General features: G+C 44.5%; 1 protein-coding gene across 1 annotated transcript in view; it reads left to right on the top strand.

Moving 5' to 3' along the window:
• The window catches only part of ARID2 (AT-rich interaction domain 2), a 172,074-nt gene that overhangs the window by 103,429 nt on the left and 49,735 nt on the right, over nt 1–18,910 (top strand). The window contains 4 exon segments of the mRNA XM_030548903.1: nt 3,187–3,262; nt 13,754–13,888; nt 14,602–14,801; nt 15,207–18,067. Coding sequence (XP_030404763.1) covers nt 3,187–3,262; nt 13,754–13,888; nt 14,602–14,801; nt 15,207–18,067 — 3,272 coding nt within the window.

Here is an 18,910-nt window from a genome sequence, read left to right as displayed (position 1 = left end):
AAGAAACTTTTCTTGTAAATTCACATACAAAATTACATTCTGCTGACTTATGTGATTCCTCTAACAGCAAGTATAGGAGAAAAATGTCTATTTCAGTGCTTTTCACAAGTATACATTGCATATCAAGAAAGTTATGGGCATTGTTGGATCAATGTTGCATCATGGTGGCTCATCCGATCCAAATATAAATGTCCCTCTCATTAATTAAACAACTGATAATACAATCAAGCATGTACTTGCTGGTCCTAGTCCTGCTGCCCTCAATCCCATAATTTCAATGAAAGTAAAACCTGCAGGATTTGGCTCAAATTGGAGACCCAGGAGTCAGATGCTTTATAAAGGATAGATATCTGAAATATCTTGCCATATGTTTCTGCTTTAAAAAAAACTATTTTAAAAAAATGTTTAAATTTGAAAACTCCCTCCCTCCCCTGCCAAAAAACCCCAATCTCACCACCACCACCCCTCTTTTTTTCCCCCCTCAATACTTAAAGTACCACAGACTTTTTAAAGGCCCATACTGCCTTTGTGTGGTTCCCAGAAGCTCCTAAAAGGTGTAAACCTGAGACATGTTGGTGAGCTGCAACTCCCATTCAAGTCAGAGTCAGACTCAAAGACTCTAGTACTTCAGTTTCATTTCTGTGACTAAATATAAACTTAAGTTTTTTCCCTAGTATTTTTTCGCTTTCCCCCTTGGACTTAATATACATTGTGGTTTGCTAGATTACCCACTCATCCAGAACCTTTCTCAGTTAATCAGATTCTTCTTCTCAAAACTATTTTTATAAAACATTGCAGTTCAAAGTGACTTGACTCCAGAAAAGTATGAGCCATGAAATCTTGACAAACTTTTTGCTAGCCGTTTGAAGGCCTTGCCCATGTTAGAGTATTTTGCTTTTATATGACTACATTGATGTAGTTACACAGGTGCAAACTCCATATATAGATGTGCTTCATCTCTGTAAAGCAAGTTACTAGAGTAAATTGTATTAGTGAGTGCCCCCACTTGATATTAGTGCAGCATGTCTACATGAGCTTTTAACCATGTAAGTAGTGTAAGCATTCATGTACAACTTTACTTTTTAGTTAGTGCTTTTTTATTTAATGGAACATGTTTGACTCTAATAGGACTATACTGAAATACCTTCATGATACTGAACCAGGTGGCCTAATGGTTTGGGCTGAAAGAGTTAAATTAATGTGGAAGGCATTGAAGGATGAGATAATTATATCCCAGTATGTCACATTTTCATTCTACGAAATAATAATTTCCCACTGCAGACTAAAATCTTAGTTATTTGTGTTACACACAAATGTATCATAAGGCAGCATTAGTAGTTATTTTATATTTCATTCTGTAGTCCTCTTTTCTCACGTTTTGTAACTTTTTCAAAAGTTTGCCATTTGGTGAAAACTTTCCAAGCTTGGTCTGCTTTTGAAGGCATTTGTTTTGTTTTTACATTAAAATAAAATTGGATCAGCTGCTTAAGTTAAGTGGTTGCAAGTTGCTTGCCTACTTTAAAGAACAACTGAGACTTTTATGTGTTCAGAAAACTCAAAAGCATTTTTATTTAAAAGTTCAAACAACCTCAGTGAGGAACATGATTTTAATATTTGGGAAAAAATTAGTTCAGAAGTACTAAACTTACTACCATTTTGAAAATGGTGCCCTGAGCATGTTTTAGCATTTTCCTTAAGCAAAGAAGTGCTTGTGCACATGGTGAGTTATGGATGCACATAAACTGAAAAATAGATTAAGGGAGAGTAGTTGGGAAAACCTTATTTGTTCCCAGACCATCTAAGTATTCTGAATAATGATAGGGAATTCTACAGCCAAGGGACTTCCACTGAGAATGACACGTCCCTGACTGTTTACATCACCTACACAATCTCTACTAATCATAAATGAGAGTGCTAGACAGGAAGATAGAGACTTTCGGTAGCTAGGTCCTAGCATATCAAGGTCTTTAAAGATTAGTGCCAAGACCTTGAAGCAGATATAGAACTCTGTGTAGACCTATTGCAGGTCATCGATCACCAGTGTAACACAGGTTTACAGGGCTGCCTGTGAATGGGCCTCATAGGCAGGCCACTTCATCTTGCAGTAGTTGCAGCTTCTGTGTGGCCTTTGTGGTCAAATCATTGCAGTAATTCAGCACAGAGATGCTGATGGCATGGATGACCAGGGACAGGTCTCTTATTTGAAAGTGTAATTCATTTTTTATACAGAGAATTAAGTAACATGGCAGGTTTTAACACCCTTGGGACAAGAGTGCACTACTATTCTGTCAAAGCATCTTGATGTCATATGCTTGAATCTTGCATAAAGATGCAGTCATTTTTTATTACTTTAAGGTCAACTCAAGTTGGTTCTGATTAGTTCCAACCTGGGATATTTGTGCAGACAGGAAGAATTGAGGAGCTAAAACAGAAGGGTCAGCCAAGCTTGAGAAAAAGCAATATTTTTTCTTTAAGTGATTGTCTATATGTATGTGTCTGTATGTTGGTGCTCATGTGCCTCATGAACTTGAGATCTGAAGCATTTGGCCATCAGTGTTGAGGAGTCTGCACGGGGTGACATCTCCTCCTCCTGGGAAAGAAGGGTGAAGTGGACCAACTTGTTTCTCAACTCCTTCTTACTGCCCATGGCTCTGACGGTTCCTGTTATCCATTCCATCCTGTCATAAAACCAGTTTCAAACCAGATGTGCTAATGCAAGTCATGGTTTATACTAGTGCAGTACATTTAGACTAGCGATTTGCACTAATACAGTTACAGTAGTGGCTAGAAACCTTGCCGGAGATGTGTCCTCACACACATCTCATTACATCTTTGAAACAACATGGCATGCATTTAAACAGAGTTGGTTTAAAGCAAATCTGATCATTCAGTAACAAATAAGCTATTGCCTTTTAAGACATGGATTTGGAGAGTTCTTTAAATATATGTAGTTATACTTTGTGTCTAGGAATCTCTCTGTAGATGTAATTAATTAATCCTTACATTTAATTTTGTCATAATGAACTTCTTTGGAGAGTGAGGGGAGAGATCTTGCAAAAATACAAAACAAATTTCAAATCAAATTTGAAACTACTGAACTTCCGATGATCCTTTGTGTTGCCTGAGATGTTCAATTTTATAGGAAGAATCATCATTACATGTCAGCAAATGTATCTTTTTCCATAGCATCAAGAGCGGCACAGCATGTTGCTCCACCACCAGGAATAGTGGAAATAGACAGTGAGAAATTTGCATGTCAGTGGTAAGTATGCAGTTCCATTCAAATACTTTCTTGAGAAAGAACAAAAACAACACAAAACGTTAGCCATTTGACCTGATACTTCAAACTAGTTGTTTTCTCTGTTTTAGAATATAATTTAATCCTTTAATTTAATTACAAATCTAATCTTGCTGTAAAACTGTAGAGCAGCATTGTCTGACTGAACAGTATTTTCATCTTGTGCTACTGTACCGATACAAGAAAGTGTTTTCTCAAATTTTGAAACTAGATTTTTGCAAGGCTGTGATTTCATCAGTGGGAGGCTCAATTAAACCAGGGAAGATGAAAGACCTTTTTTCCTCCGACCCTTCCCCACCCCATACTTGCTTTAATATTTTACTAGTTATAATGTATGTTTGTACATCCAATATTCTAGAGAATTGATACCCAACTCATAGCTCTCAAGTAGGGCTAGGGTGATTCCCCAAACTGGTGTTGACCTATACATGCATCTGCTCAAATTCTAAGTCTTTGGGTTGATCAGTTCCTGAAACTCTTCTACTTCCAACACTCCCCGCTTCCCACACAAAAATGATATGGGTTAAAGATGGAGCTAGTTATTGAATTGATTCAAATATTCATCTACACACACGTCTTTACAGTGAAGTGGGGAGCATTTAACAAGAAGCAGAGTGGTTCTACACTGAAAGTCTGTCATTTCACTTATAACTTAAGCAAAGATTTTCGCTGCACAGGAGTAGTTTTGACAAGCTAGGATCTGCAACAACTGAGTTGCCTCCTGTGCTCCTGCTTGTAGTTAGACACTTGGATTGTACTCTGTGTGAGGTATCATTAATAAAGTTATTGCTAGTTGACACTAACATATGATGAGACTCTAAGCTTAGATACTACAGTGATATAGTTAATATAGAAAACGTCATAGATGTTTTTAGCTAGAAAATAGCAGCTAGTATTTGAAATCTTCATAATCCAAAATAAGTGGAATCTGCATATTCCTCCTCTCAAACATGCTTCTTCAGAAGCCCATTGTATACAGCTATGAATTCTACAGTTCATATTTATACTATACTTTTTTTCTGCCTGGGAATTAGACAGTAGAGCTGTCTCACTGATATCTGAGGTGTGAAGTAATAATAGAGGGGACAATGAGCAATCAGACTGTCTCCCTTGCTTCCCATACTGCCGTTCTGCCAACCCCTAATCCTAGGAGAGATAGAAAAGGAGCCACTGAAATCTTTCTGGACCCCCAAACCAAAAAGGAATGGTGCAGAATAGCCTCTCTTGCATTCAAGCAGGCAGGAATGGGCAGTTAAATCAGAGAAAGATTCCACAGTTGTCACCTCTTATTCTTCTTCGAGTGCTTGCTCATGTCGATTCCAATTAGGTATGCATACGCCGCGTGCACGTTCATCGGAAGATTTTTACCCTAGCAACACTCGGTGGGTTGGCTGCATTGCCCCCTGGAGTGGCTCTGTTATGGCACCAGATATATACCCCTGCCAGCCCATCACCCCTTCAGTTCCTTCTTACCGCCCATGACGGTCATTGGAACTGTGGAGCGCAGCGTAGCTGATCTCCACTTCCCTAGCTTTCTTCGTATTTTCTCTATAGATAGTTGTAGATAGTTCACTAGTTCACAGTTATAGTTACTTTTTAGTCTTTTGTGTATAGATAGTGCATATAGTTGTTGGGGGATCAGGGATTGTCCCCTTTCCTCCACCCCGGTGCCGGGGTTCATGCCCAGGTCACTGGATTTCAAACTGTGCTCGGCGTGCCTCAAGCCGATGCCAACGGGAGATCCCCATGACTCCTGCCTAAAGTGCCTTGGGGAATCCCACCTCCCTGATAAGTTCCGCATTAGTAAGGGCTTTAAGCCTAGGACAAAGAAGGAGCGGGACTTTCGCTTGAAGCAGCTCCTCATGGAGGCGGCACTTAGCCCGGTGCCCTCGGTACCGAGTGGAGAACAAACTTCCTCGGTCCGAAGCGCTCCTCCGGCGCTGGAACGTTCTGGTACCGCAAAAGAACCTTGGCACCGATGCCATCGCAGCACCGTTTACTGTCTCCATGGCCTAGGAAGCAGCACAAACCACCTGCTGCTTTGGCACCGTCCATGCCTCTGCAAGAGCAACAATCCAGGTTAGATTGCCCGGCTAAGTCATCCGTCGTGGCACCGCAAGTTGCAGCACCGTTGATTCCAGTTCCACAAAGACCGTCGAGTCTGGTGCTCCAGAGCTCCCCGATGCGCACCGTGATTGAGCTCGGTCTCCCATTAACCCCAGAGATCTACTCCACAGCACGTGAGCTGATTGGGCTGATGGAACCTGGACTGCCCCAACCCCCGGCACCGCCGGTGTGGGTCATACAATCAATAGGCAAGCCTGCCTTGATGAGGCCGCCCTTCATGGGAGTCGCTGAGAAGCATCGATCCAAATCTCGGTCCCGTCGACGATCCTGGTCCCGGCGCTGCTCGCAATCCCAGCACCACTCTCCATCACTGTACTGGTCGCATTCGCAGCACCGCTCAGCCTCCTGTATACCTATCCAGTACACTCGGTACCAATCTGGGTCCCGGCACGGTTCCTGACACCATTCCTCCGGCAGCCACTCTTGACGACGTAGTTTGTTGTCGAGATCCAGGTCGACCTCCCAGCACCGCTACAGTCATTGGTCCCAATTCCGATTGCGGTACAGCCAGAGGTCTCGGTATCGCTCCCTGGTGCTGTCCTGCAACCTGTCAGGTCGGGACACGACAGCTCCTCAAGGACTCTCAGCCCCCCCCCTTGGCCTTCGAGACAAACTTCAGCATTGTCTCAGGCAGGGAGCAGTCATTATGTCCAAGGTTGTGACACAGAGGCAGCCAGTCAGACCTATGCTGAGAGTCAAGATCCTGATCAGGGTCCCCCTCAGTGGTTCTTCTGAACACCTTGAACATACCATCAGACCCAAGGTGTTCCTTCAGCTGCACCCTGGTCAGTCCTCTCTGAACACCGCATACGGGAGGCAACTGTGAGCCGTCCTCCACCTATGGGCACGGATGACGCTGCTGTCCCGCCGGCTGATGCCCAGGCTCCACCTATACCTGACACCGGTCTCCAGGACCTCCTCGTTCCTGGCCTTTCCTCCTCCTCCTCACCTGATGAGGCAGTGGCAGGCACATCGTCCTCTGGCCCCCCTCCGATAGACCAGAGGGCTCACCAAGATCTTTTGCGTAGGGTGGCGCAGAATATGAACTTGCAAGTGGAGGAGGTCCCAGAGATAGAGGACACGGTGCTGGACATGTTATCGGCAGACATCCCTACCAGAGTTGCCCTGCCTTTTATCCGCACTATTCAAGCCAATGCGGATACGATCTGGCAGTCTCCAGCCTCTATTCCTCCCACTGCCAGAGGGGTGGAGAGGAAGTATATGGTTCATCCAAGGATTATGAGTATTTGTATGTGCATCCTCACCCTTGCTCCTTGGTGGTACAGTCAGTACCTGGACTTGTTTGGTCACAAGATTTACTCAGCAGGGGGTCTCCAGCTTAGGGTAGCTAATCGACAAGCTCTCCTAAGCATGTATAATTATAACACTTGGACCTCCATGGGGAAGTTTACAGAGATTATTCCCCAAGAGTCCCGTCAAGAATTCGCGGCCCTACTGGAAGAAGGGAAAAAGGTGGCGAGAACCTCCCTCCAAGCATCCTTGGATGCAGCGGATTCTGCGTCCAGAACTCTGGCCTCAGGAGTGACGATGTGACGCATCTCCTGGCTTCAGGTGCCCACCCTTCCACCTGAGCTGCAGCAGTCAATACAAGACTTTCCCTTTGAAGGCCAGGGGCTATTCTCCAACAAAACTGACCCTAGGCTCCAAAGCCTAAAGGATAATAGACTAATTATGCGCTTCTTGGGAATGCACACCCCAGTAATCCAACGCAGACCCTTCCGCCCCCAGCCTCAACGCACTTACCCCACCCCTTGGCCATGACAGGACTTCACTAGAAGACATGGCCAGGGTAACAGCAGGAGGCAGTCTGGTCCCCAAGGAGGTCAGAATCAGGGCCTCCCTAAACCACCAGTGGGGCCCAAACAAAGCTTTTGAAGGTGCGTTTGAGGACGGAGCACCAGTCTCTTTCCTGGATCCTTCTCCACCCTTCTGCAACCGCCTCTCCTATTTCCTCCCTGCGTGGTCTCACTTGACCTCAGATCGTTGGGTCCTGCGCACAGTGGAATTGGGATACCAACTTCAGTTTGTTTTGCCCCCACCCTCACACCCTCCCTCCCCGTCCCTCTTCAGGGACCCCTCTCACAAGCATTTCCTATTACAGGAGGTTCAGACGCGCCTAACTATCAGAGCTATAGAAGAGGTACTAAAGGACATGAGGGGCAAGGGTTTTACTCCCGTTGCTTGCTAATTCCCAAAGCAAAGGGAGGTCTAACACCAATCCTAGACCTGTGGGGACTCAACAAATTCATGGTAAAGTTGAAGTTCTGCATGGTATCCCTGGGAACCATTATCCTGTCCTTGGATCTGGGAGACTGGTACGCCACCCTCGATATGAAGGACGCGTACTTCCCCATGCGATTTACCCACTGCACAGATGATGCCTTCGCTTTGTGGTCTACGAGCAGCATTTCCAATTTGTGGTCCTTCCGTTCGGCCTCTCTTTAGCCCCACGAGTTTTTACAAAATGTATGGCCATCGTCGCGGCCTCCTTGCGTTGTTGTCACGTACAAGTCTTCCCGTACCTCAACGATTGGCTCATTTGGGGGCCCTCGGAGATGCAGGTGCGGCATCATGTGCATCTCGTCAGAGATCTGTTCAGACAACTCGTCCTGATGATCAACATTGAGAAATCTACTCTGGTACCCACACAGAGAATAGACTTCATTGGAGCGATCCTGGACTCCAATCTCGCCAGAGCTTGCCTACCACAGCCCCGTTTTCAGGCTATGGTAGCGATAATTCAAGGTCTCCACAACTTTTTTCAACGTTGTCGGTTCGCACGTATCTCAGTCTCCTAGGCCACATGGCCACTTGCACCTTCGTGACCAAACATGCCGGACTACGCCTCCGTCCACTTCAGACTTGGTTCTCCTCAATGTACCGTCCGGGCCGTGACAGCCTGGACACGATCCTCACTGTTCCCAAGGACATCTTAGGCTCCTTGACAGGGTGGCTGAATCCCTCCCTGGTCTGTCCAAGGATACCATTCCATGCAGCACAATCTTCGATGGCCCTTATCACAGACGTGGCATCTCTAGGTTGGGATGCCCACCTTGTGGGTTTCCGTACACAAGGCCTCTGGTTGACGCAAGAAGTGACCCTACACAGCAACGTGAGGGAGCTGAGGGTGGTTCGTCTAGCGTGTCAAGTGTTTCGAGAACATCTCCAAGGCCGTTGTGTTACAGTGTTCACGGACAACACAATGGCCATGTTTTACATAAACAAGCAAGGCGGAGCACGCTTCTCCCTCTTTTGTTAGGAAGCCATTCAACTCTGGGAGTTTTGCATAGCCCACTCAATCGTTATCTGGTAGTGTCCTTTCTCCCAGGAGTTCAGAAAACCCTGGCAGATCACCTCAGCAGATCCTTCCTAGCTCACGAGTGGTCAGTTGTTCCGGACATAATCCATTCTGTTTTCCAGAAGTGGGGCTTTCCCCACATAGACCTCTTCGCCTCTTGTGAGAATTAGAAGTGTCACATGTTCTGCTCCTTCCAGGGACGCTCCCCAGGCTCCCTCTCAGACACTTTCCTGATAATTTGGAAAGACCATCTCCTCTACGCCTTTCCACCGTTCCCACTGGTAGGCCATGTTGCTCAACCTGTCGGTGACCGACCCAATTCCCCTTCCATTCTGGCCGGATCTCATAACTCAGGAACACAGCAGACTTCGTTACCCAGACCTGCAGTCCCTCCATCTCACAGCATGGATGCTGCATGTTTAAGTCAATCCGAGCTGCGTTACTCTGCCTTGGTTCAACAGGTGCTCCTGGGTAAGGAAAGCAGGAAGCTTTCCACTAGGTTGACATATGTGGCCAAGTGGAAGCATTTCTCCTGCTGGTCCGCTCAGCATGATACTGTCCCCACTCAGGTACCAATCCCTACTGTCCTGGAATATCTCTGGTCCTTGAAACAGCACAGCCTAGCGGTCTCCTCCATAAAGGTTCATCTGGGAGCCATCTCTGCTTTCCATCCAGGGGAGAACGGGCGTTCAGTCTTTTCTAACCCTATGGTTACCAGATTCGTCAAGGGCGATTCGTCAAGCAGATTCGATGTCCGTCCCCAATTTGGGACCTCAATCTAGTTATATCCACGCTCATGGGTGCCCCCTTTGAGCCGCTGGCCACCTGCTCGCTGCTGTACCGTTCCTGGAAGACAGCCTTCCTCGTCGCCATTACATCAGCAAGGCGAGTGTCGAAACTTCGGGCCCTCACAGCGAACCCGTCATATACGGTGTTTCATAAGGACAAGATACAGCTGCGACCACACCTTGCCTTCCTCCCTAAGGTGGTGTCTGCCTTCCAAGTCAACCAGGACATCTTCCTCCCGGTCTTCTTCCCGAAACCGCATTCCTCACATAGGGAGCAACAGTTACATTCCCTAGATGTTGGTAGGGTTCTCGCCTTTTACATTGAGAGACCAAAGCCCTTTCGAAAGACACTTCAACTCTTCGTAGAGGTGGCAGACCGGAAGAAGAGCCTTCCGGTCTCCTTGCAGCAAATTTCATCTTGGGTGATGTCTTGTATCCGTGCCTGTTATGACTTGGCTCACGTTCCAACTAGCCAGCTCACCGCCCATTCTACTCGGGCTCAAGCTTCATCTGCCGTATTCCTGGCCCACGTACCCATCAAGGACATATGTCGGCAACTACCTGGTCATCTGTGCACACCTTTGCATCACACTACGCATTGGTACAACAGTCCAGAGATGATGTGGCATTTGGTTCAGCAGTGTTGCATTCTGCGACATCTCTCCGACCCCACCACCTAGGTAAGGCTTGGGAGTCACCTAATTGGAATTGATATGAGCAAGCACTCGAAGAAGAAAAGACGGTTACTCACTTTTGTAACTATTGTTCTTGGAGATGTGTTGCTCATATCCATTTCAAACCCGCCCTCCTTCCCCTCTGTCAGAGTAGCTGACAGGAAGGAACTGAAGAGGTGATGGGCCGGCAGGGGTATATATCCGGTGCCACTCCAGAGGGCGACCCAGCCAACCCACCAAGTGTTGCTAGGGTAAAAATCTTCCGACAAATGTGCACGCAGCGCGTGCACACCTAATTGGAATGGATATGAGCAACACATCTCGAAGAACAACAGTTACAAAGGTAAGTAACCTTCTTTTCAGTAGTAGCCAGGATTTGGGGAACAAGAAAAACAGTATTTTAGTGGAAGGAGCAGAAAAAGGCAACAGAATCACTGTGCTATGCTGCAGTTGTGTAACACTATGTGATGACAGAATGTAATTAAACAAATCATACAATGCAATGTCAGGAGGAACTGTAGTGGTTATTTTTTGTCTGATTCTGTGCTAGGTAACAAAGTGCTGGGTACTCTCAGTTATTTTTCTTTTTCTGAATTCTAAATGGAAATGAACCAACAAGATATAAAACAGGTGGCCTTGTACAGAAGTCTAAGATATGCTAATCATTGTATTTTTCCGATGTTTTTCTTGGAGTTGAAGAATGGGAAATAGTCTCTTTCAATTGTGTTTGCATGAAAGCTAACTTTGAGGCATTTTTACCCCGTAAAGTCTCTTAGTAAGTTTTTGTCACTGTCTTTTACTGAGAGAAGTTGCAAGGGAGTAAGTCATAATGGAATAATTTAGAAATATTACTATCTGTTGGAAGCAGTGGAAGGACATGCAAAAGAGAGACAATGTATTAAAATTAATATCCCTAATATTATAAGCCAGCTGGGCCGGAAGAAGGATCCCCTGCAAGGTAAGTGCACATCATGGTCTAGTCACCAACTCCCAAATCAAGATTATGAGTGAGATAGAGAACACTTTCTCTGACATTTGCTGGTCACAGTGATACTGGTGCATATCATGGGAGGCTGACACTGTTTTTAATGACAATCTGGTTAGAGAAGGCAGGAATATTGATTTTTTTTTTCATAATGCAGCACAGCCCTGGCCCGGACCTGCTGGGGGAGGGGCACCTATCCTACAGACCCAAATCCAGAGCTGCCACAGCAGGGAGAGGCGCCTCTCCCCCACAGCCCAGGTGCTGCTTCTGCAGGGAGAGAGAGCTGAGGGGAGACCTCTTTCTCCTCCCGAGCACCGTCCTGGACCCCAAACTCCTCATCCCCGGCCCCACCCCAGAGCCCACACTCCCAGCCGGAACCCTTATACCCCAATCCTCTGCCCCACCCTAAGCTCCCTCCCACAGTCCGAACCCCTTGGCCCCACCCCCCTCACATGAATTTTGTTACACATCACCTCCATATTGGTGCACATAACAAAATTCATTCCGCGCATGAGTGGGAAAAATTAGAGGGAGCACTGATTGTATTGGCTATGAAAGAAGACAACACTAAATTCTCTTATCTGCTTTCTTTCTCTTTAGAATTTCCAGTTACATTCTGATTATAGTACTTTTAGATGATGCTAAACAATAGAGAACACGGTGTGTTTTTTCAAATCGTACAGATGATATAGCTTGTACTGCTGACAGTTTAAAAAACGTATCAATACTCTTTTATCCTGCATTTCAGCGCAGATATTTTCGTATTCTGTAGACCAGAGGTGGGCAAACTACAGCCCGTGGGCCACATCCAGCCAGTAAGACCTTCCTGCCCGGCCCCTGACCTCCTGGCCTGGGAGGTTAGCGCCTGGCCCCCGCTGTTCCCCCTTCCCTGCAGCCTCAGCGCTGCGCTGCCAGTGCAATGCTCTGGGCAGCTGGGCAGCGCAGCTGCAGAACCCGGCCTGACCCGGTGCTCTGTGCTGCACTGTGGCGCAGCTGGCTCCAGCCAGGTGGCACGGCTGTAGTGCCACCAGCTGCCGATGCTCCAGGCAGTGCGGTAAGGGGGCTGAGAGCAGGGGGGGGGTTGGATAGAGGGCAGGGGAGTTCGGGGTATGGATAGGGTTTGGGGCGGACAGAGGGCAGGGAATGGGGGTTGAATGTGGGCAGGGGTCCCAGAGAGCAGTCTGGAAGGAGTGGGAGTTGGATGGGGCAGCGGAAGGAAATCAGGGGTGGAGGTTCCGGAGGCAGTCGGGACAAGGAGTAGGGGTGATGGTCGATGGGGTGGTGATGGATGGGGGGCTGTTAGGGAACAGGGTGGGTTGGATGGGGCAGGAGTCAGGGGGCGAGAAGTGGGGTGGGGAGGGGCCAGGCGACACCTGGTTGTTTGAGGAGGCACAGCCTCCCCTAACCGGCCCTCCATACAATTTACGAAACCCAATGCGGCCCTCAGGCCAAAAAGTTTGCCCACCCCTGCTGTAGATAGTTGTTGCTATCTGCATTTGCTGTCAGAAAGGAACTATTTTCCAACTTTCTGGGCTCGCATAGAGGATCTCAAAGAAATAAAAATTACCAGTTAAGGAAAATATCCTTTTTTTTTTTTTTTGGTTGGCTGTGCTTTTGTGGAGGTCCTTCAGGAACCACACATTGCCTTGCTCCCTGGGAATTTATTGATATTGCCTGGAGCATTGGCCAGAGCCAGTTGTTCGAGGACAAGAAAACCTTCACACTGCTTGCCTCCAGGGATGAATGTTCTGCCTCTGTAGCACTCCTAGTCCCTTATGATCCTGGTAGCTCAGGGTAAGGTTGTTACTATATCTCTGATTTTCCTGTGTATTGCAGTAGATCTCAATTACCAGATCAGTCTGAAAAACTTATTTTGGCTTGTCAGGTCAGCACATTTTTGATGGAAACCTTTGATAGAGAATGAGTATGCAATGCTAAACTATATCTGACTTTTGATCTAAAGTTTAAAAGGTATGGTTTGAAGCTTTTAAATATATAGTTTGTTTAACTGATAGACACAGTTGGGTGGGGTGAGGAGATGATTAAAGATTATATGGCAGTGAGGAACTGAGCTGTCAATTTCCAGACATTCTAACATTTGTGGGTTTTACGTAGTTTTTTTTTCCTTTTTAAAGTTGTAGAATTTTGTAGAGAATATATAAAGTTGTTCTGGGGACTTCATTGAAACACATTTTCAGTCTGAAATTTTCTCAGATAAGTTTTTGGTTTGTGAATATATTACTAAGTCTTGCATATCATACACATAAACAATAATCTCAACAGGATGTTATGTGATCAGTTTTTGCCATCTGTCTTAGTGCTTTTTCTAGTATTAACTTTAGGCATTGAGGTTTACATTGTGAAAGATAAAATTACATTGTATTGAGGAGGTGTTTTTAGGAGAGCACTTTAAAATGCTCTTTTCAATATTTTAAATTAGCAGCGGTGTTACAGATTGTCCAAAATCCTTTACTCAGCCAGAGAATAGCGTTTCAGCCCTTTAAAAAGAAATGTCCATGTTGCAGCATGTTTCATTATTTATTTTTCTTTCTCCATTTTTAGGTTGAATGCACATTTTGAGGTGAATTCAGATTGCTCAGTCTCTCGAGCAGAAATGTACTCTGAATATCTCTCAACCTGCAGTAAATTAGCTCGAGGTGGAATCCTAACATCAACTGGATTTTATAAATGTCTTCGGTAAGGTGAAGAGTCTATAGAAGAATAAACAGAAGATTGTGGATGCCTAATGCTAATCTGCAACTTCAAACTTCTTTAGGGAAATACCTACTCTCAAATGAGTTTTAAAGACTGCTCTGATCCGTTAGCATTTGGAATTTTAAGTATTAAAAAAAAAAAGTTTGAGAGTTCAATGCAATTATTTTGTTCTTTTTCATGACTCTGTTAGAGCTTGCTGTATGTGTTTGGCCATATATTTCTTCCACTTCTAGCTTTGGGGGGTTACAGTTTTCATTTCTTTTGTCCAAAATCTTGGAAATGCTAATTCTGGTGAACCTCTCAGGCCCCATAGAGATAGCCTTCTAAAAAAAGCATCTTAGCATTTCACTCTGGCTGCATCTCTGCAGAAACAGGGACAGATGCTGTCACAAAATATCAGCCATTGGAAAATACTCTTCTGTTTGAAAAATAGAATGGAGACTTCCCATGCCCATTGCTTCTCTTTTTGGCAGAGTGAATATGTAATCCTGACTGCCTAACATGAGTATCCTAGGATCTGGATTTTGCAGTTAGGTACACAATGAAGTATTTGACTTCTTAGCTTTTGTAAATATGTTTGTCCTCTGTGCGTATAGAGCAGAGTTGATGTGCTAAAAATTGAAAAGAAAAAAAAATAATACTGGGAAAGGTTTGAATTTTTGTTACGTATATAGCTGTATGTTTGTGTTTGGCAGAACTGTCTTTCCAAATCACACAGTGAAGAGAGTAGAGGATCCAAATAACAATGGGCAGGCGCATATACATGTAGTAGGAGTTAAAAGGAGAGCTATACCACTTCCCATTCAGATGTACTATCAGCAACAACCAACTTCTTCTACCCCTGTCGTCCGGGTTGATTCTGTTCCTGATGTATCTCCATCTCCTTCACCAGCAGGTTCTTTATCTTTTACATTATATTTTATATGGCATGCATTTTTGTTGCTTCTGAAACTGCAGTAAAACAAAGCAAACTCCAGTGAAAAGAAGTTTTGAGAAACTAGTTATTTAATTTTTTTGTTTAATGCTTTATAGTGCTGGATGATAGTGTTGCTAAGTAGTATCTGGGTAGACATTGCATAGCATTTGACATCTCAGCCCTAAATTTGCATGTCACCAGACAAGCCACTCTTATGTCCACAACTAATCCGGACATGCTATAGTTGAGTTTAGAAACTACTTCATTTGGCTGTAATGATAATTTCAAATTTGGGATTTTTGATTCTTCATATTTGTGTGTTTTGCTTTCGTTTGAATTTTTGCATTGAGACTTCTGATTTTTTTATTTTATTTGGGTCAACAGGAATCCCACATGGACCACAAAGTGTAGGAAACCATTTTCAGAGGATCCCAGTTAACAACCAATCTTCGAATCTGACAGCAACACAGATGTCTTTTCCAATTCAAGGTGTTCACACTGTGGCACAGACTGTTTCTAGAATTCCACAAAATCCTTCAGTTCATACACAGCAGCAACAAAATGCTACAGTGACTGTCATTCAGAATAAAACTCCAATTTCCTGTGAGGTAGTCAAGGCCACAGTAATACAGAGCTCGGTTTCCCAATCTGCAGTTCCTGTTACTATTGCTGTAGGTGGAGCAGCACAAGCTTCTAATCAAAATCACAGCAGTGCAGGACCACAACCATCTGTTGCTGTTGTCAGTTCTCAGACATTGCTTCACCACCAACCTGTAATTCAACAACAGTCTCCACTACATGCAGTAGTACCAGGACAGATACCTTCAGGCACTCCTGTTACGGTAATTCAGCAAGCTGTACCTCAGGGTCATATATTTGGCAGAGTACAGAACTTACCAGCATGCACTTCAGCAGTTTCACAGGGTCAACAGTTAATCACTACATCGTCACAACCTTTGCAAACTTCATCTCAGCAGCCCTCTGCTGGTAACCAGCAACAAGACACAGTCATCATAGCACCCCAACAATATGTCACAACCTCGGCATCCAATATTGTTTCTGCCACTACAGTACAGAATTTCCAAGTTGCAGCTGGCCAGGTGGTTACTATTGCTGGTGTCCAAAATCCACAAACTTCTAGGGTAGGGTTTCAGAATATTGTGCCAAAGCCGCTACCTTCTCAGCAAGTCCCATCTACAGTGGTACAGCAACCCATGCAGCAGCAGCAGCAGCCACCATCCCAACAAAGTGTAGTGATTGTAAGCCAGCCAACTCAGCAAGGTCAAACATATGCACCAGCCATTCACCAAATTGTGCTAACTAATCCAGCTTCTATTCCAGCTGGTCAAACTGTCCAGTTGACTGGACAACCAAATATAACTCCATCTTCCTCACCATCTCCTGGACCAGTTACAAATAACCAGGTTCCTACAGTAATGTCATCTCCATCTACTACTCAGTCACAAGGACCCCCTCCTACTGTCAGTCAGATGCTTTCTGTGAAGAGGCAGCAACAGCAGCAACATTCACCTGCGCCATCACAGCAGGTACAAGTACAAGTCCAGCAACAACAACCGGTACAAATGCAAGTTCAGCCACAGCAACCTAATGCAGGAGTTGGTCAGCCTTCCTCTGGTGAATCTAGTCTGATAAAACAGCTGCTTCTTCCAAAACGAGGCCCTTCAACTCCTGGTGGTAAGCTTATACTCCCAGCTCCACAGATTCCTCCACCTAACAATGCAAGAGCTCCTAGCCCTCAGGTGGTTTATCAGGTGGCCAATAACCAAGCACCAAGTTTTGGAGTTCAAGGACAGTCTCCAGCTCAGCAGCTTTTGGTTGGACAGCAAAATGTTCAGCTGGTCCAGAGTGCAATCCAGCCCCAAGGGGCAGTACAAACAGTACCCATTTCTAATCTACAAATATTGCCGGGCCAGTTGATCTCAAATAGCCCAGCAACCATTTTCCAAGGGACTTCTGGCAACCAAGTTACCATAACAGTTGTGCCAAATACTAGTTTTGCTACTGCAACTGTGAGTCAGGGAAATACAACTCAGCTCATTGCTCCAGCAGGAATCTCAGTGAGTGGAACACAGACAGGAGTTGGGCTTCAGGTGCAAACACTTCCAGCTACTCAAGCACCTCCAGCTGGACAATCACCATGTGCTGCTGCTCCTCCATTCAAAGGTGATAAAATTATTTGCCAAAAGGAGGAAGAAGCAAAGGAAGCAACAGGTTTACACGTTCATGAACGTAAAATTGAAGTTATGGAAAATCCCTCTTGCCGAAGAGGAGCTGCGAACACCAGTAATGGGGATGCAAAGGAAAATGAAATGCAGGTGGGAAGTCTTTTAAATGGGAGAAAGTATAATGACTCCAGTCTACCTCCTTCTAACTCAGGGAAAACTCAAAATGAGGCCAATCAGTGCTCTCAAGTCAGTAATGGGCCATCATTAGAATTGGGTGAGAATGGAGCTCCTGGAAAGCAGAACTTTGAACAAATGGACACACAGGAATTTAAAAGTGATTTGAAGAAGCCTCTAGTTAATGGAATCTGTGATTTTGATAAAGGAGATGGTTCTCATTTGAGCAAAAGCATTCCAAATCACAAAACTTCCAATCATGTAGGAAATGGTGAGATCTCTCCAGTGGAACAAGGGAATTCAGATGTCACGCAGCAAGAGACCGCCAAAGGTGATCAAGGGGAAAGGATTTCTAATGGGCCTATATTAACTTTGAGTAGTTCACCTGTTGTAAGCAGTACACAGGAAGCTGCAAAACTGTTAACCCAGCAATTTAGTGGTACCAACACTGATTTACCTAATGGACCTTTAGCTTCAAGTTTGAATTCAGATGTGCCTCAGCAACGCCCAAGTGTAGTTGTCTCACCACATTCTACAGCCTCTGTTATACAGGGGCATCAGATCATAGCAGTTCCACACTCAGTCCCTAGAGTGTCCCCGTCTACCCTGTCATCTGAAGTTCGGTCTACTAATGGCACAGCAGAATGCAAAACTGTAAAGAGGCCAGCAGAAGATAATGATCGGGAAACTGTTTCAGGAATTCCAAATAAAGTAGGAGTTAGAATTGTTACAATCAGTGACCCCAACAATGCTGGTTGCAGTGCAACTATGGTTGCTGTGCCAGCTGGAGCAGATCCAAGCACTGTAGCTAAAGTAGCAATAGAAAGTGCTGTTCAGCAAAAGCAGCAGCATCCAACAACATATATACAAAGCATGGTCACGCAGGTAGGTTAAGCAAACTTTTTGTGTTTATTTTACCAAATATGATTTGTAAAAGAAACAGATATGTCAAAATGTAAAATTGCTATTCTGATATTATCTCCCATGTGGGATTTAAAATCTTCATAAAATCATTGTTTTTGTGCTCCCACTTAAGTTGTTCTGACAGTTCTCATTCTGTTTTTATGCCAGTTATAGTAGTGTAGTTTAAATTTATTTAAAAGAATTAAAGTCTAACAGGTTGCAACTTGATTATGCATCAAGGGAAAACTCCTTATGTTTACTTTTCTATTATTTAATTGCTTTGTTATTTTGAAGGTTAAAAATAGTTGGTTGTATTTTAGAATCTTAAAATTATTTGTTTTTTCATTTCTTGCTCTCAAAGTTGTCGATATCTTGCCTCCTCACTTAGAATAAGTGTTCTATTAGGTGACAGTCTCTACTTTTGTGTAATGTTTTATATTCTGTTCTTACACATTTTGTTAGTAGCTCTCACATAAATATATTTCTGAGGAGTGAATTTCAAATGATTTTTTCTGTATAGCTATTATTAAATGTCTCAGTTGATTATACTTCTACTATGGTCTTTGAGCTTACTGAAATAAGTTAGTTTTTGGGTCTGGAGATCTGTAAAGGATAATAAACGTTTCAGTTTAGGTTTACTCTAGTCAGTCGAAAATAGTGTTTGTCCATTGGTCAAAAAGGATGCTATTTATTTCCACCATAGCTTCTGATCCTGCAATCATATCTGATGGACTCTACACAGGTATATGAGTCTGTTGCATAGATCAGCTTGGAGGATAGGGGCCTTAGTTTCTTTCTGAGATTAAATTTTATTTACCTTTATAA

The sequence above is a fragment of the Gopherus evgoodei genome, chromosome 1 (genome assembly GCF_007399415.2).
Source record: "Gopherus evgoodei ecotype Sinaloan lineage chromosome 1, rGopEvg1_v1.p, whole genome shotgun sequence".
Classification (NCBI taxonomy): Eukaryota; Metazoa; Chordata; order Testudines; family Testudinidae; genus Gopherus; species Gopherus evgoodei.
Note: the sequence above shows the minus strand (reverse complement) of the source record. Positions and strands in the feature narration are given on the sequence as shown.